Here is a 26,911-nt window from a genome sequence, read left to right as displayed (position 1 = left end):
GGACATCGAACAGTTTGCGTACACCATTTTGAAACCGTCTAATATCACAGACCCTACATTAGCATGCTCCAAATTAAGAAAAATAACCTCATGCGACACAGGATCGAATGCTTTCTCCAGGTCTAGCAGGAACATAGCAACTCGCCTGTCAGAGGCATCCCAATATTCTAGAATGCACCTTACTATATGTATGTTAGTTAAAATGGTGCGGCCTTTTATACCGCAGGTCTGATGCGGTCCCACAAGGTGTTTTATAACATTTTGCAGACGTCTAGCGAGGACTTTTGTGTAAATATTGAGGTCGACATTAGTCAGACTTATTGGCTTATAAGAGGAAACACACAATAGTCTTACAGGGTCACCGACCTTAGGAATCAGGACAACATGGCTTTTCAAAAAGGATGGCGGTAAATTATTTATGGAATACCCTTCTGTGACTACCTCGTACAAAGCGTCCGCTGCCTCCCTCTTAAATGTTTTATAAAATTCGGCACTGAGACCATACGGTCCGGGCGTTTTTCCGGCAGTTAATTCGTCTATGGCATCTTCAAGCTCGCGGACGCTGATCGGCGATTCTAAACTTTCTCGAGCATCCTCTTCAAGCGTGTGCATAAGCGACAAAAACTCGGCGTCAAAACCGTTATCCCTTGGTAAGTTGTGACCCATCAAATCGTTAAAATATTCAACGAACGATCGCTCGATCGTTTTATTATCGCGAGTTATCGTATTTCCGTAGCGTATTTCTTTTATTTCGTTTCGCTGCGCATACCTTTTCTCGTCGCTCAGTGGTCGCTTCGAACGTCTTTCGCCCAACCATACCCTCTGGGACCGCGCACGTACAATAGCCCCTCTGCATCTTTCACAGTGGATTACTTCAAGTTGGTTCTTGATATCCCTTATATCTTGTACACATTCATCCGGTTTCGCGCTTTCTTCGATTAAAAAGAAATTCAATTGGCGGCGTAGCTCTTTTTCCTTCTTCTGTTTTTGATCTTAAGGCTGGTGCTCCTTTCAATTCCCTTCATTTTTACCTGTTCTTTGAGAAGTTCCCACCTAGCACCCCACATTGTCTTGTCGTCTTCGAAAAAGTTCGTAAATAAATTATCTACGTTAGATTTAAAAACGCCATCATTCATGTGACTAATGTTCATTTTCCAAAGCAACCATTCCCATCTTGCCTCTTTTTTTAATTTTTTACCGAAGGTGAACATAACTAACGCATGATCGCTGAAAGAAACATGTTGAACGAAGTAGTTGTTGCACGGCGGGACAAGAGTAAGCGAAACGTAAGCCCTGTCCAGTCGAGCCTGACTAAGGTCCTTAAAGTACGTGAAATGAACGCTACTTTGGCGGTGACGTTTGCGACGTCCTTCAACGCATTCTCAGCGACAATGTCATTCAAATAAAGAGCACTTGAGTCGCGAACCCGGGTTGCATTATCACGGTCCTCTGGTGCGCAGACGCAGTTGAAATCTCCAAGAAAAATAACAACTCTTTCACCTTTAAGGAACTCACTCAGCCCCTCAAAATTTGTCTACGTTCACGCTCGTTAGTCGGATCATAAACACAGATAACGCGCCAGTCTATACCTGAAAAGAAAAATCGCAGAACACAAAACGGCCAGGCGCACACGAAGCCATGGCCGTCTCAACGACGCCTAGAGACCGACGGCAAAACAAACAGCAACCGCCGGAAGTTCCAACAGCGTGTGAGACACAAACATTGAAAAGAGTTCGAAACGGTTGCACCATGCGGTCCGTCTGCTCTAGGCTTTCGATCTTCGTTTCCTGCACGGCCACCATGTCTATCTCGTTCTCGGCTAATAGTCGATTAAATTGATACTGCCGGCGTCTCGCCGCAAGCCCACGGACTTTGAACGTGGCGACACATAATGGAGCTTCTAACGTCACCGCCATTCAGAGAGAGAGGTACCCCATGGTGCTTACCTCGGGTCGTGCGTCCACCTGTTCTGACAAAGCGCGATGTTAGCTACTGCACTTTGCTTGCACAGACTCCGAGGCCCCCGTCGAACTCCGGCGTATGCTATCACGGGGTGGCTTTGCGGTCTTCTTGTCGTTCACAGTTACATTCGCATTGACTGTGGACCGTCGCATCCAGATAGGGCCCGCCTTTGACGGCGGCTCTTCCTGCTCCGAATCCTTGGGGCCTGCGACGTTTTCCTCCCGCGTCCTTTTCGCCGTTTTCTCTGCATCGTTCATGGGGATGTCGACTGCCGGCTGCCCGTTGACTTGATAGGAGTTGATGCTCCCCACACCGGACGGTGTAGGCGCTTCCGTCGCCACCATCTCCTGCTGCCCAGCGTGCTCCGTCTCGCCAGCACTTGGCGACGCATCACTCGTGTTCGTCTCCACCACGTTCTCGGCCGCGGGGAGAGCGTTCGCTACAGGGCTTCTTTTGTCTGTAGAACCCGCGGCAGCCTCCTCGGCGTCGTCTTCGTCCATAAGGAGCTCGGATTTCTTTAGGCCCCCCACAAGCGCAGCAGCCGCCGCATACGTTCGGACGCAGTGAGCGCCCTCGTGGCCGAAATGACGGCAGACGTTAAGTCGTTGGACGCGACACTCCTTGTGGATGTGCACCGTCTGCTGGCACAGAAGACAAAGCGGACCTCTTCCAGGCATGACGACGAGAGCTAGCTCTCTGCCCACCCGCAACTGTGTGGGATGTCGTCGCAGGTGATGCCCGCCTTCAGCCGAATTACCGCCGTGCGCGTCATGGTGCCGACGCTCTGGCAGCCGTCGACACGCCACTTTTCTCTGGCCAATTCGATGACCCTGCCGTACGGCGCCGGGGCCTCTCTCACATCACCGTTGGCGACGCTAAAGAGCAGCCAATGACGCTTGACGCGAACGTCCTGGTGGCTGGGGTCGATAACGATGCATCGGCGACCTTTAACTATCAGCTCCGGCGTTGCCAGCATACTGCCCACACATGATTCATCTGGTAATCCTGAGGGCCAAGACCTCGGGAAGTAAAGCCAGACGAATCAACGCGTCGCGAAAGACCTCGACGCGGTACGGCCGCCCCTTCACGTCCGCATGAAGAAAAACGGTGTTTAAGACCACTGACCCTGTTGGCAAAGGAGGCAGGATGACGTTGTAGTCCTGGGTGTTGACTTCAGCCCTGTTACCGCAGCCGGCGAGGGCCGCTGAAACCGCTCCACGGGAGCTCATGATGCCACGTTCGCTCGCCTCGGCATTCGAAAATGAAATCTCCTCTACATCACTCCACCTTGGCTTTCTGGCGTTTCCTACCTGTCTTATTAATGCGCAAGAAACGAAATATATCCAATCGGAAATGTTCTCGAAACACAGGCCGCCGCGTGGAACGCGGTACGACGCTTAGTGTCACGTGGTACGTGCTCGTTTGTGCTCCATAAATCCTCCCACTGTTTGCCTCGTCCCGTGTACATGCAGTATTCTTTGTTTATGAGCTTTTAGAGAAACGGTATCATCATCATCTGCGAGAATCAAGAGCCACGTTATTGAATATACAACACGGGCACTTCACGTCATCGTACGTTGTCTCCAAGGAGGATATAAACGAATATGTGCAGATGAATGAACCGTACTTAATCCAATTAATCAACGAATCAAAGTGTTCAGGAACTCGCCGAAAGCCAAAAATCGGCGGAGCCAGGATTTGAACTCTGGGCCTCCCAATGTCCGGTCGGGTGTGCAATACCGCATGTACACGGGACGAGACAAACAGTGGGAGGATTTCTGGAGCACAAACGAGCACGTACCACGTGACACTAAGCGCCGTACCGCGTTCCACGCGGCGGCGTGTGTTTCCAGAACACCTCCGATTGGATACATTTCGTTTCTTGTGCAATAATAAGACAGGTAGGAAACGCCAGAAAGCCAAGAGGTTGGCACACCCGACCGGACATTGGGAGGCCCAGAGTTCAAATCCTGGCTCCGCCGATTTTTGGTTTTCGGCGGGTTCCTGAAAACTTTGATTATTTAATTAATTGGATTAAGTACGGTTCATTCATCTGCACATATTCCTTTATATCCTCCTCGAAGATCACGTACGGTGGTGTGATGTGCCCGTGTTGTATATTCAATAACATGGCTATTGATTCTCGCAGATGATGATAATACCATGTCCCTAAAGCTCATAAACAAAGGATACTGCATGTACACGGGACGAGACAAAAAGTGGGAGGATTTCTGGAGCACAAGCGAGCACGTACCACGTGACACTAAGCGTCGTACCGCGTTCCACGCGGCGGCGTGTGTTTTCAGAACACCTCCGATCGGATACGTTTCGTTTCTTGTGCATTAATAGAGAGTTTTAGTAGATCGTTCCGATACCTCCGATAGCCCCGATAACGATACTATGCATGCACAAGGAAGGCAGTGGCGGAGTATCGGGCATCGCTATCGGAGTCATGGGAACGATCTACTAAAACTCTCTATTAAGACAGGTAGGAAACGCCAGAAAGCCAAGGTGGAGTGGTGTAGAGGTTAGCACAACTGACCGGACACTGGGAGGCCCAGAGTTCAAATCCTGGCTCCGCCGATTTTTGGCTTTCGGCGGGTTCCTGAAAACATTGATTCTTTGATTAATTGGATTAAGTACGGTTCATTCATCTGCACATATTCGTTTATATCCTCCTCGGAGACCACGTACGATGGTGTGATGTGCCCGTGTTGTGTCTATATATATATATATATACATGTATATATAATAAAAAAGGCAAATGTATATATAAATATACATATATATATCGTTCAGACGGGGCAACGTTTCCAGCAATTCTGAGGTTGCTGGCGGGTTGTTCCCTAGGTTTTCCCAGATCAACATGAATTGCTGAGATCGGGTTCGGCTGGAAACGGACGAGCAACTCGTACAACTCGGAGAAGTTTGAAGCGGCAGCAGCCAGTCAGGGACGCGATATTTTCACGTGACACCTACACTGTAAAAAATTTTCACCCCATTTTACGGGCAAAAGTTGCCGGTTCAATATTGCCGGTATGGTTTGCCGTAATCTAGAAACGGGACTGTCTGTAAAACCAAGGCATATAATTCCGTAAAATGACGAAACGTCCGTAGTTCACTTTACAGACAGTTATCCGTTTTCCATTTTACGGGTAAAAGTTGCCGGTTCAATAATGCCGGTATGGTTTGCCGTAATCTAGAAACAGGACCGTCCGTAAAAACAAGGCATATAATTACTTAGAATGACGGAACGACTGTAGCCCACATTACGGACAGCTATCCGTAGGAAATGTGAAAGCTGTCCGCACTAAATACCGAAGGACTATACGTTTCCGAATTATATGGCCAAAGCCTCGAGCCATCCGTACCACCTGCACCTCCGATACACCAGGCGACTCACCTGGCAGAGCTCTAGATCTGCCAGGGGTGTCACCTGACTTATCAGAGGTGCAGGACTGGTGCGGATGACTCGTAGCTTTGGCCTAATATAATTCGGAAAGGTATAGTCCTTCGGTATTTAGTGCGGACAGCTTTCACATTTCCTACGGATAGCTGTCCGTAATGTGGGCTACAGAAATTTCGCCATTCTACAAAATTATATGCCTTGTTTTTACGGAGAGTCCAGTTCAAAAAGACGTAAGTGTCAAGTGTTTCATTATTTAGTGCAAAAAGCTTCCATATTCAAGCAAGCCTAAGTCACATGAAGCTTTTGGGGTAGATTGGTATGGAGAGTTCATAGCTCCGTCATTGTAGATATGAACTTGAATAATCTTTCATCCTCAGCCAAAAAGTTCATGTTTTGCAAAAGAGAAAGAGCACACAACCTGTACTTCTCACTGCCAGGATTTTGTTTGTGTGAGCTCAGCTGTTCCTATAGATGACAGCTCAACAAACGAACCAATTAAGAAGTTTCGCCACAATACCTTTATTGGAAGAAGGCATGCCTTGCTTTAACTTTGGAGAAAATTTACATTATAGTTGTCCTTGTGCTGGCCATTTAGATGCCCCTCCATGCTTGTGCTTGAAGTTGCCATTCAATTGATGACCTCCTCGGTATCTTCATGGTGCATGTAAGGGCAGCTTGAAATAAAGAGCAGAAGAGGATTTGCATTCAAACACAATCGCAACAAATTGTATATGACATGCATGGTTAAAGTAAGTGAGCAACGTGCTTACAAACTAGCCTAGCTCCTACTAAACATGACATATAAAATAAACCCCCCATAAATTGAACCAAAGTAAAAATTTGCATTGATTTGAATACCGAACATATCAAGTGCTTGAGAAATAAAACTAGCCAATTAAAATTGCACAACTATTCAGTGATGTTAAGCATATTGGATTGAGCCAGATCTCCCTTAGTATATACAGTAGGCTCGCGATAATTCAAACTCGGATATTTAATACTTCTGGTTAAGTCAAACAAATTTCAAAACTTTGGTTGACCCGCTAAGTTTTCAATGTATTTATAAGCCGCTTAACTCGAACGATGTTTTCGTGTAATTCATACTTTTTGTTCTCGCAGCACCATTGAGCGCACTTCTTTCGGAGCACCGGTGCACTGCGGAGAAGCAACACCCGTGGAGCTTGCTTCCGCTGGTGTTGCTTTTCCGCAGTGCACCGGTGCTTGGTAAGAAGTTTGTTTAACGGGGTTAAAGCAGAGCAGAACCGTGTATAAACTGTTTTACTAAAAGAGTGCGAGAGATAAAAGGGGAAAGGGCTATCGGCGCTTTCCCCCTTGCTGGAGCGTTAAAGGTGCCCTCCGGAGCTTTCTGCGATCGTCTGTTTATGTTGTTATATTGCGTAGTAGGTGCAAGTTAATATGTATACAAAGTTTTAGAGTACAAAACCGTTTATTAAGTAAATGGCAGTAGAAATATATCGTTACTATTTTCTCTTGAAAGACAATCGCCCATTCCCTGGCCATCGCTAAAACTTGACCAATGGAAATGCTGCATCTCGCGGTGAATGCGAACGTTATTATTGCAATACTTTTTAAGCTTGTTGTAAATTAGAGTTTGAGAAAAACGTAAACTGATTGTGGTGCGGGAAACATAGTTTGCAATTATCGTTCCAAAGCCAGCGAACTATGTTTTCTCCCCGCAAGCTTGTTGCTAGGGGGTGATGCGTCGGCGCGTCGGGTCGTCTGCTTCCCGGGGCGTGTGCAAGCGTGCGTTTGCGACACACGTGTTCCTTCTTCCCGTGGATCCCGACTCCGAAGCCAGCTTTGCGATCCTTCCACGTGAATGAGTCAAACTTTTCCTTGTCATCTGTGGAATGCGACTGCGTATTGCAGTAGTTTCTTTTATCCTTTGAGTGAGCGATTTCCCTGAAATGCCGAACGTTTGTTTCGTCAAGACGTGCCGCCATCAAACTGGGAAGAACGTTCGCAAGGGCTTGCGATTCTTCTCTTTGCCGGAGAAAGAACCACGAAGGACTGCGTGGTTACGCTGCGCCGGGCGAGGGCACGACATCGAGAACCTGCCTCTCATTCCCCGTTTTTGTGCCGAACATTTCGAGCCGACTGCTTTCCGAAAGGACGACCTGCGTCGTTCCCGTCTTCGATCAGATGCTGTGCCGACGCTTCTGCTTCCCGTCGCCGATGAGACCGACGATCCTCCCCCAAAGCGCCAAAAAGTCGTGGTGAGTTTTTCGATGGCTCAAATATTTTTGGGAGTGTCACGAACATGGCATTCTGCGTTGCGCAGTGCGGCTGCTTCTGGTATCTATATTCTGAACTAAGAACTGAGGAGGCATTTGTGTAACATGGGAATCCACATGGCATTCGTCAAGTCGATCAGTGGTGCCTAATGTTCCGGACTAGCGGTTCGAGAGCTTATCGCGCGAATGGTGCGGTGCATGGGGTTTTCATTTTCGGGTTTTATATTTTTCAAAAATCGGGGGGGTAAAAATCGGGCGCTATTTTTCCGGGCGATAATCGGGAAGAAATCGGGTTTTTCCAGAAACCATTCCGAAATTCGGATTTTTTTTCGGGATTTCTTTATCAATTACAAATACGTGCAATGTGTTATTTACATGAACAAAAGTAAACAAAATATATTATATAGGCATAGGATATGTTTCTACCTTCTGATCGGCTCTGAAGTGAATCTTTGCGGAGGTCACGCAAATCGAAGAAAATTGTAACCATCAACTGATGACCAAGGAATTAAACAGATCCAGAATGGTTCATATTTTCTATCAAGTCAGGTGATTTCAACACTGCTTTTCGGGGAGAAATCGGGTTTAACCCGATTTTCATCAGAACTATTCGGGGGAGAAAAATTAGGTATTATCGGGTTTTACCCGAAAACGAAGAACCCTATCAGCATGCACCATCTGCAGGATCGAACTCATTTGTAAAAAGAAAACACGAACAAATAAGATAAAAGGACAGAGTCATAAATCGCCTCTAATGGTACCACCATCACCACCCCCCTCTGCTATTGACCCACCCAAAGTCAATACATGTTTTCCCAGCTTGTTTACAGACAGGAACCCTTTCGTATCAGCTTAGCAAAGTTCCAAGTGTCCGTGACTACTAACAAGCAGGTTTTCTTTTATATCTACTCTTGTGAGCAAACTCAGTTTTTTTTTTCTTCTCACAATCCTGCACCCACGATTGCGTGCAAACCCGCGTTTGCAAATTTGTATGCACATAGCAAATGCACGCCATGATTTTGTTGCTTGGTGGCACTTCTGGACACTGAGAACTCATGGCAGTTGCTGTATGTTTCCCACTTGCGGCTATAAGTGCTCGTTGGTTGCATTTCCTTCAGTGGTTGGTAAATACATGTCAAGCTGCAGCTTTACGTATGTATGTAATGTGACATCATATCGCGACATGAACATTTATTGTTGCTGAGCTAGAGACTGAAAATATAGATGGTAATGTAAGTTATAAAAACAAATATAAAGAGTGAGGCATCCCTTAGATTTGTATTACAGTGAGAGCTTTGGTTGAGTGCATGAAATTCTAAGCTATGGAAAGGCTACAAAACAATTCATGGATGTTTGCCATCAGCTAAAAAACTAGGCATCAAGGATGTTTGCCGCGGTGACGGCATTGTGTGGAGTGCTCGAGTTGCACCCTTTAATTTTAAAAATATGAAATGTGTAATAAACAGTGCCCTTTGCAGACTCAGGCCTCGGCAACTGGACTGCCTGCACCCTGCGAGGCAGAAATGACCCTCAGGGACTGTACTGCTGAAACAAACATCCCTGCAGTGGTGCCACCTGTCCCTGTCGCAGACGTGCCTGCACAGTCGCATCCACCTGAGTCTGCCTTCTCCACTTGTAGCAGTGGGGTGCCATATGAATGCACATCTCCTGTTCCCAGCAACATGCCAGACTCTGACGCAACCTACTCTCCGTCTCACAGCGAGGATTACGAGAGGTAAGTTGTGCATATAAACACATAGAATCTGTAAAGAATGCTTCACATGATCCCATTTCAGAATCGAGCATGGTGCATCAGCTCCACCACCACCACCAGAAGAAGAGCGCCAGTTTCTGGTGTTCGAGAGCTGCCTAAGGGAGCTTTTCAAGACGTGCCAAGAGTGCTCAAGACTGTGCCAAACAACGATCGAAACTACCGGCACACTGATCACAGTCTACAGCATCTGCCCTGTGGAGCACGTGCGCACATGGAAAAGCCAGCCCATCGTCAACGGCAGACCAGCAGGGAACATACTGCTGACCAGCCACCTGGTCTTCTCTGGAGTGAAGATTGCCCCTACGCTGCGGATGCTACGCCATATGAACGTGCAGGTCATCTCCGACTCGAGCTTCTACGAGCATCGGAAGGCCTTCGCTCTACCTGCAATCCACAAGGTGAGCAATATTCCGGGACACTGCAACTGCATTTTTTTCCCATATACCCAATTTTCCAATGAGGTACAAAACTGGAGCCCCAGTCACACTTCGGTTAAATGAATAAATATCTTCTTGTAGTATGCCACTTCAATGGTATAGTGCTAAGAGATAAAATTTTATACATCATGTTACATATGTGCCATGGGCTACTAAATCCACGATACTTTAATTTATTTCTGCTATGTGTAGTATCCTGGGGCAGTTCCCTGTCTGGCATTGGGTTGAGTGAGTCAGGTTCCCCGTGAGAGTCAAGAGACAGAGGGTGGTTGTCAGAATGGAAAAGGGTAGGGCAGCTTCGAGGTAACGGGCGGCCTGCTGCCTCTTTTATGAAATACACATACATAAAAACACAAATCACAACCTAGCACAATCTAAGTCACATTCAAACTCGCTGCATTGTGCTTTCCTTTTTCTTTCACTCAGTCATTCATTCTACAACACTACACTATGCATACATAAACAGATGGGACTATTGTAGTATGCTCCATGCCTTTCTAAAGCAATATTTATCTGCATGAACAGGTCTGGCTGCAAGAGCAACAAGAACTTCTCAACGAGTTGCAGAACAAAGAGGTGGACATCTCTGCTGACGGGAGATTTGACTCCCCTGGGTTCTGTGCCAAGTACCTGACGTACAGAGTCCACGTCGAGCAAATCAACAAGATTCTACACTCTGTCCAGGTCCAGCTAAAAGAGGCAAGTAGTCAAATTTACGTGAACCAGTTGCAACAATCTCATAATCTTTCTCTTGTGTTATGTCATCAGTTACTTCACTGCTATGCACTATTTTGGTAAAATATTCATTTCACACCTTTTTTTAGTCTGAACAGGCCATGGCCAGTGTCAACATGGAGAAGGAGGGCCTCCTCAAGCAGCTGCAATTCTTCAAGGAGAAAGGTATGTTCATGCTTAGTTCATGTATATCACTACTCGGCGGCCTTTCAGGCACTCTGTTCAAATTGGCATAATCACTTATTCTTTTGCTATCTTCGGAATCCTAATGGTGCAGGTATCAAGATCCGATCGTTGGTGACTGACCGTCACCCTGCCACACGAAAGCACATGAAGACGCACGAACCCGGGATTGACCACTTCTTTGACATATGGCACATCTCCAAAAGTAAGCAATCCTAACAGGCCATTCGTGTAGCCTTTATTTTCCAGCGATCACGCTGCAGGTTTCCCTGACACGACTCTGAATTTTAGGTGTGAAAAAGAAGCTGACAGCAGCAAGCAAACGGGCTGGATGCCAAGACCTGCAAATCTGGATCCAGACAGCTACAAACCATATGTACTGGTCAGCAAGGGCTGCAGGAGGCGACGAGAAGCTGCTCATCGACATCTGGCTCAGCATGCACAACCATGTCATCAACAAACACTCGGGGCACGAAGGAACCTATGGAAGGTGCCTCCATGGTGACATGCCAGAGCCAACACGACCATGGATGGATCCCAGTATGTTTTTGTTCTTCCAAATGAAGGTGGTTTTTCTAAAACTTGTATCATCCTCAGACTCGCAGGCCTACAACCAATTCAAGAGCATCACTGGCAACAAACTGCTCCTGAAGGACCTTGCACAGATGTCTCCACATGGCCAGACATATGCTTTGGAGGCGTTCCACAGCGTCCTGATAGACTTCGCCCCGAAGTCCCAGGCTTTCAGCCCAGAAGGCATGCTTGCAAAGTAAGTCAACCAATTTACAATCACATTTCCTTTGTTTGGACACTTTCATCCAGTCCATTGGTTACAATGCGACAAACCTGACAGTCTCTTCCTAATGATCAGATAATGGAATTGGATTGATGCCAGAATAACCACTCTTTGTAAGTGGCACACTTTACCATCACTGAAATGTAACCATCTTGCAGGACTCGACTTGCAATCCTCCATTTCAACGAAAACTCAAACCGCTGCCCAGCCGTCACACGAGAGGGCAAGCCACGTTGGTCGGTCGTAACATCAAAAGCACGAAAGGGCCACCACACAGCACGACCAGAGATTACGGATCCCACTTACAGTGAGTATAACACTAACTGCAGTGTGAATGCCTTGTCCAGAGAGCCTAGGAATGTTATCATGCAAAGGTTTGAATTCTAGAGTATGTTGGAAAGCTCATCAAGGAGGCAATGGAGAGCAGCAAACAGTGGCGGTCCCTGGCTGCTGCATCGAGGGCCAACACCGTCGTCTTCCCGGCACCGATGACTGCAGCCTACACAAGGCCTCCAAAAGAGGAACTCGTGGCAGCACGAATGTCCAGGTTCGGCCACAGTCCCCAGTAACGGCATCAAATCCCTGGTCGGGACTTCCATGCTGCCGCAGGTAAGCACACAGGACCTTGGTCCTAATCAGGGTGCAGGATAAGCAGGTGGGGAAACGGCCCATAGAAGCCTACCGCAGCGCCGTGACCGGATTGTGTACTCGTCTGCTTGCGGGTACCCCCGATTTGCAACAGATGGCGCTGCGGCGAGAGGAAAAAAATCGGAATCGGATTTGCATGGAACTTTATGGGAGAGTGCGGAAAATAAACAGAGAGCACGACAGTCTTTATTGAAAATCCACGAGAAACCATCTCCGTCAGTTTAGCCAGTCGCCCACCTGGAGTGAGAGTTTGCGGTGCTCCACATCGATGGTGCCACAGAAAAAAAAGAAAACCGAGGGGTACACAATCCGGTCGCTCATTTGGCTCTCGTTTCCCCACCTGTCTATCTTACACCCTGGTCCTAATACAGCCTTGCATGGTAAGCAACCGCTTTGTTTTGCAGGACGTACGGCGAATGCAAGCAGACAGACCCAAGAGAAAACAGCCGAGCTGCAAAATGGTTCACCATTTTCCATTAGGACACCCTGACCGACAGTAAGGAGGAAGTTAGATCTGTCTGCAATCATTTTTCACAGAAATGCAGATCTCTCCTCATGAGAATGTTCCATTTTAGGGCCTAATCAAGCTGGTCATGGCATGCCTATCTCGAAACAGGGCAAGGAACTTTAGCCGGTGGCAATGTCGGAGTCACAGAAAAGTCACCAAACAGCGAGACTCAAGGCTACAGCTCAACTTGCGGTGAGGACGACACTAACTTCAGTGTGAACGCCCATCTAGCCCAACTTGGAATGTCTAGGAATGTAATTATGCAACCGTCTGAATTGTCACTGTAGGTTGGAAAGTCTGTCAACGAGGCGGACAGCAGCAGGCAGCAAAGACCTGGTTGGATCTTTCATGCTGCCAGTGGTAAGCACACAGGAGCCTCGTCCTAATGAAAACTACCATGGTAGGCAATAACCGCTTTGTTTTGCAGAACATACGGCGAATGCAAGCAGACAGACCCAGGAGAAAACAGCCGAGCTGCAAAATGGATCATCGTTTTCCGTTAGGACACCCTGACCGACAGTAAGGAGGACATTAGATCTGTCCGCAATCATTTTTCACAGAAATACAGATCTCTCCTCATGAGAATGTTCCATTTTAGGGCCTAATCAAGCTGGTCATGGCATGCCTATCTCAAAAGAGGGCAAGTAACTTTAGCCGGTGGCAATGTCGAAGTCACAGAAAAGTCACAAAACAGCGAGATTCAAGGCTACAGCTCAACTTGCGGTGAGGACGACACTAACTTCAGTGTGAACGCCCATCTAGCCCAACTTGGAATGTCTAGGAATGTAATTATGCAACAGTCTGAATTTTCACTGTAGGTTGGAAAGTCTGTCAACGAGGCGGACAGCAGCAGGGAGCAAAGACCTGGTTGGATCTTTCATGCTGCCAGTGGTAAGCACACAGGAGCCTCGTCCTAATGAAAACTACCATGGTAGGCAATAACCGCTTTGTTTTGCAGAACGTACGGCGAATGCAAGCAGACAGACCCAAGAGAAAACAGCCGAGCTGCAAAATGGATCATCGTTTTCCGTTAGGACACCCTGACCGACAGTAAGGAGGACATTAGATCTGTCCGCAATCATTTTTCACAGAAATACAGATCTCTCCTCATGAGAATGTTCCATTTTAGGGCCTAATCAAGCTGGTCATGGCATGCCTATCTCAAAAGAGGGCAAGTAACTTTAGCCGGTGGCAATGTCGAAGTACAGAAAAGTCACAAAACAGCGAGATTCAAGGCTACAGCTCAACTTGCGGTGAGGACGACACTAACTTCAGTGTGAACGCCCATCTAGCCCAACTTGGAATGTCTAGGAATGTAATTATGCAACAGTCTGAATTTTCACTGTAGGTTGGAAAGTCTGTCAACGAGGCGGACAGCAGCAGGGAGCAAAGACCTGGTTGGATCTTTCATGCTGCCAGTGGTAAGCACACAGGAGCCTCGTCCTAATGAAAACTACCATGGTAGGCAATAACCGCTTTGTTTTGCAGAACGTACGGCGAATGCAAGCAGACAGACCCAAGAGAAAACAGCCGAGCTGCAAAATGGATCATCGTTTTCCGTTAGGACACCCTGACCGACAGTAAGGAGGACATTAGATATGTCTGCAATCATTTTTCACAGAAATACAGATCTCTCCTCATGAGAATGTTCCATTTTAGGGCCTAATCAAGCTGGTCATGGCATGCCTATCTCAAAAGAGGGCAAGGAACTTTAGCCGGTGGCAATGTCGGACTCACAGAAAAGTCACCAAACAGCGAGACTCAAGGCTACAGCTCAACTTGCGGTGAGGACGACACTAACTTCAGTGTGAACGCCCATCTAGCCCAACTTGGAATGTCTAGGAATGTAATTATGCAAGTCTGAATTTTCACTGTTGGCTGGAAAGTCTGTCAACGAGGTGGACAGCAGCAGGAAGCAAAGACCTGGTTCTATCTTTCATGCTGCCAGTGGTAAGCACACAGGAGCCTCGTCCTAATGAAAACTACCATGGTAGGCAATAACCGCTTTGTTTTGCAGAACGTACGGCGAATGCAAGCAGACAGACCCAAGAGAAAACAGCCGAGCTGCAAAATAGATCATTGTTTTCCGTTAGGACACCCTGACCGACAGTAAGGAGGACATTAGATCTGTCTGTAATCATTTTTCACAGAAATGCAGATCTCCTCTATTGATAATGCTTGATTTTAGGGCCACGATCAAGCGTAATGGAGAGATGCAAGCATTGGCACCTGCCCTCTCAAGCCGGATTTTTCAAGCCCAGCATGGTGCACCTCTATTGTTGGCACATCAGTGCCAACAGTAGAGGCATTAGGAGATGAGGACAGGCCAGTGCTATAATTCTTCCCAGTCCATTAGCTGTAATTAGGGTTCTGCGTTCTCAGATAAACCTGATAAACTCCAAAAAACACTAGCCGTTAAAATTTTGCTGATTCAGATTCATTTGAAAAACTCAATTTTTCGGTCCCCCACCAGTCTTTATATTTCCCGGAATCTTCGAACAATTTTTGCAATTCTCCTCTTATTGCAGTGTCAACTTCCGTTGCCATGTAGCCCCTTATAATAAAAATGAGGTAGGCCCTCTACGACAGTAGATGAATACGGCGCTCTCATATGAAAATACTGCTTTACTAAATTCACAAAGTGCTGTTTTCTACCTTTCATTTGCCTCATCGAAAATGCCGAAAGACTCCGAACTTTGCGTACATAAATGGAAGCTCCAAATTGATGGTTCAAAAAAACAAAACAAAAAAAAAACACCCTCTAATTTTGCTAAAAAAAAAATTAAATTCAAGAACTCAGGATCCTAGCTATAATTTGTGCAAGCTTTCAAGATCGAGGAAATCGGTGACCGTATTGTCATATTCATTGTGGGCACACCACAATGAAGGCGGATCAAGTGCTATTTTGAATAGCATGTAGTTCTGCACCAGAGATCCCATCCCCAGTTCACAAGCTTAGCCCATCGCAGCAGTTTTAGAAAATTGAAGTATTTTCGGAACCCAACCGACACTTTTCTGAAGACTGTAACACAATGCCTTATCCATCTTTCTTTTCATGTGCTGATGAGCGGACATGCTGTGGAGACTGCACCGAGGCGGGGCAGCCCGCCCGTGTTTCCAATAAATGGGGTTTTCATCCAGGAGGTAGGCTGGTAATGCAGCAATAACATAAGTGGGGTGGTTGCATATAACACTGGAAATATTAACAGAAGTTTTTTATGGCAATTTAAAAACAGTGCTGCATTTTCCAGTCTACACCACGGTTTTCCCCCCGTCTGCAACATTTGTCTTCTGTCATTATTGACCTGCTTGCAAATAAGTGAGGCACATTCGCTAACCTTACGATTGAAATAAACTGCATTAATTTTCCAACAACTTGACTTCTCGGTACCAGAACCTGGAAGGTGTAGAAATTTGCATGACCAAAAGGAAATAATTTCATAATTGAAAACAAGTGATGCCGATGGTAGTACTAATTTTGTGATCCCCTGGATGATTTCTGCATTGTGAGGTCAATACATGGGTCGATGTAACTAGAATACTGCACTATGCCTAACTAAAAACCCGACCGAAATTGTGCCATTTCCTCAAAGTATTTGCATGATGTGAGGGTATACTTGCCAATTATAACGACAATATAAACTAACAATCGTAGTATTCACTGAAATATATAAGCAGATCCTATTTACCACCGGGAGGAAAAATCCAGGGTAACTGGGCTGTGGAGGCATAGAATATTCCATGCAGGGGATCTATTGTGCATGCTCAAAAAGCATTCCACAGCCAAGTAAAAAAAGGATTTCGCAGAAGGCTTGGACTGGAAAAGTCTATACTAGAGCACATGTTGAGAGTACAGTAATGAAATGTAGGTTGGCAATGAATTCTAAATAAAAAAAGTAATACAATTTACAGCATGCCTATAGTCGGTGACAGGTCAAGAACGAAGTGGAAGCTCCTCCCACCTCTTTCCACTTTAGTAGAGCGAATGCTGGAGAGGAGGCGACCTCCTCTCCGTCGTTCGCTGCATTGAAGTGGACTATAGTCACCCAAGCAGAACGTCATTTGTTTGTCATGTTAGCCACGTCGTCATCCAGACCCTCGGAACAATCGACCACGTCCCTTTGAAAACTGCAGCAATCGCAATTCGCCTTTCTTCGCCTCATCGCACCGGCACGCTCAGACGGCTGATGTAGGGAAGCATCTTGTAGCTTCATGCAGTCAGATTTTTCCATGTTATATGCAGTTTTTCCATTTGAAAGAACAGATCCAGAAGAAAGTAGAAGTACACTGCACAACACTGTTAGTGCGAACATGACATCGGTGCTTTTTCTATCTTTACTTTAAAATGGTATTAGTGGGTGCCAAATTTTACTGCTTAGGTTAGTGTTCCAAATGAGCACTTCTCACGCCCTAGTAGTTTTGATGACAGCCTTTGGATTCTAGGAGGAAAATGAAGCAATCCGGTCGTGCGACTCAAATCAAATTTGGGGGTTTTACGTGCCAAACCAACGACGGGCATCTGGCACGCCCCAGCGGAGGACCGAGGATTAATTTCGACCACCTGGGGATCTTTTGACGTGCAATCGAAAGCTCGATTACCAAGCTGCCTTCTCCGCAATATACCTCCATCAGATTGCAGGCACCTCGGCCGGGATTCGAACCCGCCACATGGGGATCCGTAGGCCGGCACTCTCGCCTCGGAGCCACCGAGGCGGCTTCGTCGTGTGACTGAATGTGACGTAGGTGCACTGGCTTTGGTTTGACTACGATCATGTGATCATAGTTATGGTCACGTGATATCGTAGATAATAGGTCACGTGATTTAGAGGATTCCGTTCATGGCTACGAGCGACTTCACACACATGCAGGGAGGGTGAAGAGACAAGGGAAGGGGGTTGCGTGGTCTCTAGGTCAACGCAATTTATTCTGCATCCCTGTAGCCCGCATACACGTCAGCAGGGTACCTGCCCCTAATTGTCTTGACCACACAGGATGGCAGGGGCCGCCTATTCTTCTTTCCCAAGCGGCTCCACAGCCACAGGGCACACTGCCTGTAGGCTGCAAATCTGTAGTGCCTGGAACAATGACAGAGATTGGATGTAAGAAGCAAAGCCTATCACTCTGTTGGCAAATTCTACACTTGTTTTCATTTCTCTAGGCATGTAATCATACTCTGCTTTTCTGTTACGTCCACTCCAGCTATCACATAGCAGAATCCCTATTTGGCAGTCCATGTCGGATGGGCTAGACATGGAAGCCAAATTGAAGTGAACTGCTGTAGATTCATTCTAAATGCTCCAGAGTTTAAAAAAAACAAAAAAAAAACTATAGGCTTTGGTTCTCCTAACGCACCTCCAACTCCAATCGACACAACAACCGGTTATACACCGGAATTAACAAGGAAGGAATATCTGTTGCGTGGTCATGATACATAAAATAAGTTCACAGGGTCCCAGTTCACAATTGTAGATAATATCTGTCATTGGTGTTGGTGACGAATATTGCATCGCTGTGTTTTGGGAAGGACACATGAAAATTATGTGCACTGGCCAGAGGGAATGGGAGCCATTCATCCAGAACAGTGGAAAGCTCCCCATATGATGTTGTTTAATTTGGGACAAAACAGTGCAGTTCGTAAGCCTGTAAAGCAGTGGTGTGCAAATATTGGTTTGAATCAAATAGTGCACTGTCGTTTCTAGCATCAACAGCGCAAAAAGAGCCGGTTGCATCGGCTTCCCTTTGCAGCGCAAAGGTTATGGCAAACATACTATTCAATTTGAACCAATATTCGCACACACCTACTGCAAAGGTTTCCTGCACACAAGTGCCAGGGAATGTGAACTCATCAGAGAACGTCCCAATTTAACATTGTCTAAAGTGCTGCTGGCACTGCCGAAGCTTGGCATTGGTACTGGTGATTAGGGATTTGAGAATAGCAGCCTGGCCATGAGTGTTCTATGAAGCTCGCACAGAACAGTTTTGGTGTAAACATACGAGCTGAAGTGCTCATGCAATACTGGAGTGGCTCCAGCAGTTGTGATTTCATGTCTCTCCGACACAATCCGTGTCAATATCCGAACATGTCATTCTGACAGCTTCCATTTGCCATGACAGCTGCTACCACCCCCATGTGTTTATTGGTCCTGAATACCTTAGGGCTCAGGGCACCGCAATCATTTGCTATTTGGTCATATACGCATCTGCAAGACACATATATCAACATTTTTTCCCGTTTTAGACTGCGATATGTCTTCCATTATGCTGTGTTGATTTAGAGGTGACACTACTATCATCAGAGTAGTGGGGATACATATGAGCACCCCCAGGCCTCCCCATTCTTGCACGAGAAACTTTGAATTTCAGTGTTTATTTCAATGAATAGTGTTGTTAGAAAAATATTTTAACGAAAAATGATGCGATACTGTTTGGTGACCTATTCCAATCTCGAATCCTTTCTGTCATACTCACCCATGTGGGCACTGCAACATCATCCGTTAAAAAAAAAGCATGGATCTCGACGACGACAGCCTGCTTCTGAATAAGCTGTCCAGACATGGCACTCCTAAAAAACTATCCCAGCATAGCGTGCAAAGAATGCCACACCAGCGGTGCAAGTGTTGCTGGCACCACAAGGAACATGTCGAGATGATCATCCACCGGCTTCAGGGTGTCTGGTATCTGCATCCAAAAATAATGTAAATCAAGACCCAGACACCCAATAATTATCACCCCACCTTGAGATTTTGGCTTTTCAACTAGATCAGGGGATTAAGGGATCGAAGCTAGGAAGGATTGGAGGGCAGGACGCCTTGACATGTCTCTGACTGGGGTGTTTACTGCCCTATATACCTCCCATGGACCAAAAGCCGTCCCAAAGTGGCAACAAAATATGTTACGGGAGCCAAAGTGTCATGCTGTCAGATGCCGGCAAAGTTGCGACAGAGAAAACGAGCAGATGCAAGTGTGGCTGTTGTGGCGTCCCCCCTTGTGACAATCAAGTGAGCACAAACTATTGTGCAGCTCTTGGCACAGCAAATTAGGCAGCTGCCATACGCACATGGACTCTTCTGGCACCGCCAAAATTCTTGACGTGGCAGATTTTTATAAAAAAAGTAAGCAAACGTAAAACAACGCATTGCAAGCGTCCCGGCTGGTGCCTTTGTTGCAATGATGTTCACATGCACGTAAGGGCAACTTCGGCAGGCTTGCAGTTACACGTGCTTCGTCGCGCGGGCGGAGACAACGGCTGTTCGACCGAAACCGAAACCATGCCACTCCGCGCTCCGTCGCCAACTGCATGGTTCCCAAAATAGTATGCAAAATGTAACTGTCCAGCATACGACAATAAACAGTCCAGCGACTTGTGCTTGCCAGGCCGGCAGGCGAGGTACAGGCTAAACACACAGAAAAAAAGAACCTGAGCGTATCGATGCAAGACACTGCGAATCAAGGTCAAAAAAGTTCTTGGAGCGCTTCGTGCAACGACTGAACTCGAGACAAACAAGCACGCTGTGCGGGTTCAGCGTGCAGACATTGCCTTCTTTGCTTTAGCTCACTTCTCTTCACCAACTTTCTTTTGCGGCAGATTTTTCACGTACCGGGGTCCCTCTCGAAAGAAAGCCCACCAGGAAAAACCTAAGTAATCAAAACTTTGCCAAGCAGTCATTGAGTTAGAGAGGGATTTTTATAGCAGCGTATGATTTAAACAAGAGCAGGAATGTCGATGCGTTTCAGTTTAGTAAGCGCCATATCTGCAGCGACGTGGGGACGGCAACACACGACGTCGCGCGAGCGCTTCAGCTCAAAAAGTAACTCCCGCCGCGCAAAAACGTGGTTTTGTCTCACAGCATGAAGGCATGTTTGGCACCCGATACACTAACGTCTGAGAGTCCGCACACGCCCGTGTCTACCGCTAAAAAAAAAAAAAGACGCGAGACGAGATTCCTGAGACGACGAGTGCACGAAACGCGAGACGTGGGGAAAAATCATGCAAGAGCAAATAGACGATTAATACAGGGTACTTTGTGTCGGGTGGCGTCTTGTGCGACCTAGCTTACGCATGCTCAATTACGGTTCTCAGTTTCGTTTCGTTTATGAAAGGCGACCAAAATTGCTTCTTTGGCGCAGGCTTGGCACGGATTAGCCATATTTCGGTGAAATGTAGCAGGATGTAGCAAAGTTAGCCCCTTGGTGCAGTTTGGCGCAATTGGCGCAGCAATCACATTCCTGCACTGTTTATAAGTGTGTCTCAGCCACGCCTGGACAGATGCCTCCGAGTCATCAATGTCCGCAAAGACATCCTCGCGTGGCTTTCTGAATACGGAGGGCATTATGATCATTGACTGCATGTAACCGGCCACCACCATCAACATCGCCCCGTATGTGGCTACCCTCAGGTGATTGCGCGATTCACGAGAAGCTGCCAGGGAAAGGGGCGGCAGGTACGCTCTTGCAGCATGACAATGCCCATCCCTACATTCACCGTACTCCCTCAACCTAGCCCGCAGTGACCATCAGCCATTCAGCACCATGAAAAAAACCACCTATGAGGACCCTATTTCATGGACACTGGTGAACTCGAAGCGGCTGTCCAGGCGTGGGTGCGAAGCACTCCCAAAGAGTGGTCTCGGAACGGAAAGGCTGCCACACTACTAGAACCAGTGCGTTCGTCTCCAGGGGGACTACGTTGAGGAGGTCGACACACCTACCGACCCCTAAGTGGACAATATCTGCGGAAAAATAAATCGTAAATCAGTATGGTACGCCCCCCATATGGCTGCACTGCCTTGACAATTATAGTATGGGAAGGAGGAATTTTTTTTTTTTTTTGAGTGCATGGCCTGCAGTGGCATAGCCAGAAATTTGTTTCAGGGGGGTGTTTTACATTGCTGGTGTGTGTGTGTGGGGGGGGAGGGGGGATACTTTGCATCGCTGGGCGAATGGAAGGTTTCTAGTTCGCATTGCCATTGCATTGTAAACGGTGCACGAACCAGAGCAATGAGCCTTCAATGACTGCCTTTTTGTGTAGTTTCTTGACCAAAAAGCATGCAAACACCGTCTAAAGCCCCTTCTGACAATTTGGATACTGGAGTAAAGAATATGACTTTTGCCGATAGGGTTGGAATATAAGTCTCCACTTGCCTTCTAGAGGAAAGACGTAGTGGCATCCATGGACTCAACAGCAATCTGTGCCTATGTCATCGTTCTCAAGTTTTTGATTGTTTTGACCAGAGAACATTGCACTCGCTTGGGACACCCAAAAATTGAAAGGATGCATTATCGAAATGCTGAAAGAACAAACCGCCGAAATCTCTATTAGCCGAATCACCCGGTACCAGAGACCAAACAATTCCAAAATATTATGTTCAACACGAACCTACAGGGTTCTAGATTGAGAAAGTGGAAGAAACATTTGTTCTGCCAGAGGAATTCTTTGTTTGTTGAATATGATCTAATAGTTTGTGTGTATTTCCCAAAGAAAGCTAAGGAAGTTGAGCTTGTCCCAGTTGCCCAAAGCGGCTGTCAGGCTCTCTTCTCGCATGCTTTGCTTCTTGTGTGGTAGATGGCGAGGTTCTAATCTGATTTCTGCCTCGATATCGTCTTCGAGCGCAGCTTGCACATTTTTCATGCTCCTAATTTTGCAGAAGACACTTCCATGATTCCAACACACTGGTGCAGCTAGCATCTGCCAATACCGTACCAAATATGGCGATCAGATATGTACGCATTCTCACCTTTCGGCGTTTTGCTGTTCGGCATTTTATTTTTCGACGTTTCAATGTTTGGCCTTTACATTTTGATTTTCGTCATTTTGATATCGGCCCCTGTTTTGATGGGCTTGAAGGTCACACGCAGAGACTAGACCAGGTAAAAAAACGAGGATGTCTGAGCTGAAGGTGCCAACTGTACTGTCGACGTTGACAGTGCACTTGAAGCAGTTGGTGTTAGTTTCTTCTCAAAAAGATTGCCCAGCATCAACTTAGCTGGCATAGCTAAGCTCATTTTTAAGATAGCAACAAGGCATTGGTGCATGCAAGATAAAGTAGGTGTATGCAGTTTTCTGAACTCTTAGCTCTGAGAAACAAAGTGACTGGAGCATCCTTCCCCAACACGGTTGCGAATTACTGCGTCAATATGATAACTTCGTGCTTATTTATTTGTTGCTTCAAAAGTGTTGTTCTGTAGCATAGTGCTGGTCCAGTCCATGAAGCTAGCAGGAAAGAATCTGGAAACAGTAATTCTTCGTTTTTCCGAACTTGGGAAAATGCAAAAGCTACGGCATCAGCAAGCCAATCGGGGCGTGTAAGAACAATGCATGTGACAACGTAATGTCTTCAAGTACTCCTCCTGTGGAATTTTGGCACGTGCTTAGCTCCGTCGCTCAGACTGGCCCACAAGGGCAGTAGCTTTCACCCTTTGTTGAGTTATGCTAAGACAGAAAAGCAAGGAAACTGCATGAGACGAATACAATCTCGGGAGTGAGTTAATCTTCGCCTCTCGTTGACAAAGTAGGACTTTCAAGCCTTTGCGGCCACCTGCTCTCTGCGAGCTTGTAGAGGGGCTTCAGGCGCTAATTCGGCTCTGTTCAGAGACACCATTTGAGCAAGCTGCAAGCCAGACTTGGGTTTCTGACACGGACTGCGTTATCTTTGTCGTTTGCGCCAAAGCCAAACGTGTGGGATATCCACTGCTCTCTTGAGAGACAGAGAAAGAGAGAGAGAGGGAACCTTTATTAGTTACACCATAGTCCGGTGCTTGATTGGGGCCACCAGTGCTCACCCGGTACAGCATGGACATGCTGTACCAGTAGGAGCAGTAGTGTATCAACGAGTTGAAGCTGGGGGGGGGGGGGAAGGGGGGGTGAGCCAGCCTGCCTAGTCAGAGGGTCGAGAAGGGTGAAAAAGAGGGAGGTAAGGGAGCATTGGGCATGGGGACAACGCCAAAGCATATGTACATCCAAGGTGTCGCCTTCTATTGCTCTCGACGAGACGAGGCCGTCTCGACTAGAGACGAGGCCATGTGACTGTCATATATTTAATAGTGCTATTGTTGCATAACATTGCATCTAAACAGAGCAAGAAAATGACATATCTAAACTGATAACCGTAAATGCAAGGAAAAATAGCTCTCCATGATCTGGCCTAACGGGAAGAAGTGTAACGCTCGAAAAGGGCGGTCTCGTCAGAACAGTTCGTTTAGAACATATAAGAATATGTGTAGTTTATAGTGGGACAGCAGTTGGAAGTGTCCGTGTTTCTGTATTGAACAAATGACTGGGTGGTAACTAGGCAGGCTGCTTCTCATTTAGTCTCTTGAAAGCCTCCCTGGAGCGCTATATTGCGCCTGGACAGTGGGGGTTATGATTAATTTGTATATCGGCAACACAAACAATTCATCGACCGCTTCCCAGGATGGTGCTAAACGTTCATCTAGCCTAACAACAAGTTATTACAAGTACGTATGTACGCTGTGAATCGGACAGTGAACGTAGTTGCCGAGGGCACGGTCCTCACCGAGACATGGTGAGTTTGCTCACGCGCAAAGCATGACATCGTACTCACTCGCTGGCACTTGCGCCCATCCCTTGCTGCCCGTAGTGCCGCATGTTGAGGTAGGCCAACCTCAACACCTCAGGGTTGAGGCACAGGGCCTCGAAGTCCGGGTGGCCCGTTACGCAGCCCTGCCGGCCCTGCTGCTTCCGTGCGACGGCCGGGTATTCGCGGCAGCAGACGCACTCGACGACGGTCTCCATCGGCGCGCAGGAACCACATAGACACCTTCGCAGAAAACACGCATCAATTACCCATTAAAGCGGGGTATAATGGAGCGCACCACGTACCAGTCCGTGTTCCCAAGCCGCCCGGTTCCATCGTCGGGTGCGTCTTCCAGCTCTTGCGGACTCGCTTCACCGCGGCGCGGCCGTTCGTCGTTGCCACAGTCGGTGCCCGCGGCGCTGCGTTCGTCGACGTCGCGCATCGGGGTCGAATCGTAGGATATGGCACCCATGTCAGCTGTCCGTTCCAGGATTTCGAGCTCTAGAGACGTTAGGTCCGAAAGGTCCATAGCGCGACCGTGGGATGCGACGAACGACGAATGCTGAGCACAAAGTCCGGGCAACTTTGGTCCGGGCCCCTTGACGACGGTCCGCGCGTTGGAGAGATTCCTCCGCGGGTCGGCGGTCGGTGACGCGCAGTGACACTGGAATCCTTCGATTGCCATTGGCTGATGCGTAAAGAGATGCCCCTCCCGTTTTCCGGGGTCATCTCAGAAAGGGGGGCGTGCCGGGGACTTTGATAGCAATTTTAATAGGGAAATCCGCCGCGCATGACTGTAATTTTACGATTTTTAGGATCCTTAGGACCCATAGATTGAGTTACCGCCATATATAGACCATCGCAGAACGCTCCGGAGGGCCCCTTTAAAGACAGTGAAAGCCCCAGATGAGAGGCTTTGCCAGTGTTCGGTGTAAGCATTGCCCGAACTTGGTTCGTGTTTTGTTCTCCGTTTTAAACTCCCAAACTTAATTAGAGCCACGGGCTTGGATGGCAACAATCCCCCGGTCATCAAGACACCATTGCTCAGTTATACGGTGCACGAATAACGACAGAAAGCGTCGAATACTGTCCGAGAGCCTGTGTAGCTTGCACGAAATCCGGCAAGGCGAGTGCGACTGCAGTGTCTTTAAGCTCCATCGCTTTCCACATGACCCCGATTTCCGGCAGTAGTGGCTTGCGTCCCTAAATCGAAAAGACTTTTCCCCAATGCCATCCTCTCGACTGTGCTCGGAACATTTTGTGAATGGAGTGGGCATGACATTTAACGCTGTACCGTCGATGAACACGGGGTGCGCTCGCAAGGTGTCTGCAAGTTTTCTCCTGATATTTGCTTTCAGCTTGTAACATTTTGGAACTGAATTTATTTTAATATAGATATTTCGAAGTGGTGACATTGACTCAATTTTATTATCTACAGCACTTAGTTGAAGGCTGATTTTCGTCGCCAAGTGTGGCTGGCGATTGTCAAAAAGTTAGTTCTATTGCTTTGCCTGAATCCCAATCTCCTGCGCAATACCAGAGAGCCATGAGCCCATGCTGACCGTCACAATGCGACTAGATTCTTCTTATTTTCAAAATTAGTACATAATGTAGCTGGAAAGAAACCTTCAATTTCTGTTGCTTAAAGTTGAAACATGCTCATGCATCACTGTTTATAAACATGGAAACATGCTCATGCATCGGTGTTTTTAAACGTTTTATTTGAGGATCCCGTGCCAACGAGTGTGTCTTTTGTCGAGAACTGAAAACAGCAAAGTCGAGATAGGCCTTTTGCCGGAGCGAGTCGGTCAATGATTCAACGATTCGAAATTGATGCATGAGCATATTTCAACTTTCAGCAACAGAAATTGAAGGCCTCTTCCCGGCTACATTATGTACTAATTTTTAAAATAAGTATCTAGTCGCATTGTGACGGTCAACATAGGTTCATGGCTCTCTGGTATTGCTCAGGTGATCGTGATTCAGGAAGACCAATAGAACAAGCTTTTCGACAATTTTCAGCCACACCCGGCGGCAGAAATGAGCCTTCAACTCAGCGTTGTTGATAAAATTGAGTCATTGTCAACACTTTGAAATATCAATATTAAGATAAATTCAGTTAGAAAATGTTACAACCTGAAACAGCCATTATCTCGAGAAAACTTGCACGCACCTTGCGAGCGTACCCCATGTTCATTGACGGTTCAGCGTTAAGTTCGGTGTGCGCTCCATTCACAAAATGTTACGAGCACGGTCGAGAGGATAGCGTTGGAGAAAAGTCTTTTCAGTTTACAGAAGCAAACCACTGCCACCGGAGATTGGGGTCATGTAGAAACAGTCGCACTCACCTTGCCGGATTCCGTGCAAGATACATAGGTCCTCAGACTGTATTCAACGCTTTCTGTCGTTATTCGTGTACCCTAAAACCGAGCAATGGTGTCCCGATGACCGAGGGACTGTCGCCATCGATGCTTGTTGCTTGAATTAAGTTTGGGAGTTTAGAACAGAGAAGAAATCGCAAACGAAGTTAGGGCAATGCAGATGCCTAACACCGGGACGCAAATAGAGGGCTTGACAAGATCTCTTGGCCAACCAGAAGCCGGAAAGAATCTCCTAGCCGTGGTTTGGGATTGGAGGGCAATGTTAAAGAGCACCTCATGTTTAAAAGAA

General features: G+C 47.0%; 2 protein-coding genes and 1 long non-coding RNA gene across 3 annotated transcripts; 2 read left to right on the top strand and 1 right to left on the bottom strand.

The window, feature by feature from the left end:
* The first annotated feature begins 7,109 nt into the window (after positions 1 to 7,109).
* LOC115324025 lies at positions 7,110 to 12,695 on the top strand. Its single transcript, XM_042286349.1, has 11 exons — positions 7,110 to 7,608; positions 9,105 to 9,361; positions 9,423 to 9,798; positions 10,363 to 10,536; positions 10,662 to 10,737; positions 10,850 to 10,960; positions 11,047 to 11,295; positions 11,353 to 11,524; positions 11,710 to 11,858; positions 11,939 to 12,160; positions 12,604 to 12,695. The coding sequence occupies exons 1-10, from the start codon at positions 7,300 to 7,302 to the stop codon at positions 12,118 to 12,120; spliced, it is 2,055 nt and encodes a 684-aa protein (XP_042142283.1). The 5' UTR covers positions 7,110 to 7,299; the 3' UTR covers positions 12,121 to 12,160; positions 12,604 to 12,695.
* A 1,699-nt stretch (positions 12,696 to 14,394) lies between these two features.
* Positions 14,395 to 15,988, top strand: LOC121046356. Its single transcript, XR_005798118.2, has 3 exons — positions 14,395 to 14,657; positions 14,725 to 14,816; positions 14,896 to 15,988. It is a non-coding gene; the product is annotated as an uncharacterized LOC121046356 (long non-coding RNA).
* Positions 15,989 to 17,463: 1,475 nt separating this feature from the next.
* LOC121833253 (P2X purinoceptor 7-like) lies at positions 17,464 to 24,863 on the bottom strand. The gene is made up of 3 exons (XM_042286391.1): positions 24,547 to 24,863; positions 24,269 to 24,484; positions 17,464 to 17,782 (listed from the first exon to the last, which is right to left on the bottom strand). Exons 1-3 carry the CDS (start codon positions 24,768 to 24,770, stop codon positions 17,629 to 17,631), a joined length of 594 nt encoding a protein of 197 aa, XP_042142325.1. The 5' UTR covers positions 24,771 to 24,863; the 3' UTR covers positions 17,464 to 17,628.
* Positions 24,864 to 26,911: the final 2,048 nt, after the last annotated feature.

Source organism: Ixodes scapularis, unplaced genomic scaffold (assembly GCF_016920785.2).
Source record: "Ixodes scapularis isolate PalLabHiFi unplaced genomic scaffold, ASM1692078v2 PGA_scaffold7__128_contigs__length_106722199, whole genome shotgun sequence".
Taxonomy (NCBI): Eukaryota; Metazoa; Arthropoda; class Arachnida; order Ixodida; family Ixodidae; genus Ixodes; species Ixodes scapularis.
Note: the sequence above shows the minus strand (reverse complement) of the source record. Positions and strands in the feature narration are given on the sequence as shown.

Coding starts and splice junctions, on each gene's coding strand:
- LOC115324025 (XM_042286349.1), top strand. CDS start 7,300: ATGCCGAACGTTTGTTTCGTCAAGACGTGCCGCCATCAAACTGGGAAG. Junction 10,961..11,046: donor CATATGGCACATCTCCAAAA/GTAAGCAATCCT, acceptor TCTGAATTTTAG/GTGTGAAAAAGAAGCTGACA. Junction 11,296..11,352: donor ACGACCATGGATGGATCCCA/GTATGTTTTTGT, acceptor TATCATCCTCAG/ACTCGCAGGCCTACAACCAA.
- LOC121833253 (XM_042286391.1), bottom strand. CDS start 24,770: ATGGACCTTTCGGACCTAACGTCTCTAGAGCTCGAAATCCTGGAACGG. Junction 24,485..24,546: donor CGGCTTGGGAACACGGACTG/GTACGTGGTGCG, acceptor TTTTCTGCGAAG/GTGTCTATGTGGTTCCTGCG. Junction 17,783..24,268: donor ATGGGCGCAAGTGCCAGCGA/GTGAGTACGATG, acceptor TCATTGTTCCAG/GCACTACAGATTTGCAGCCT.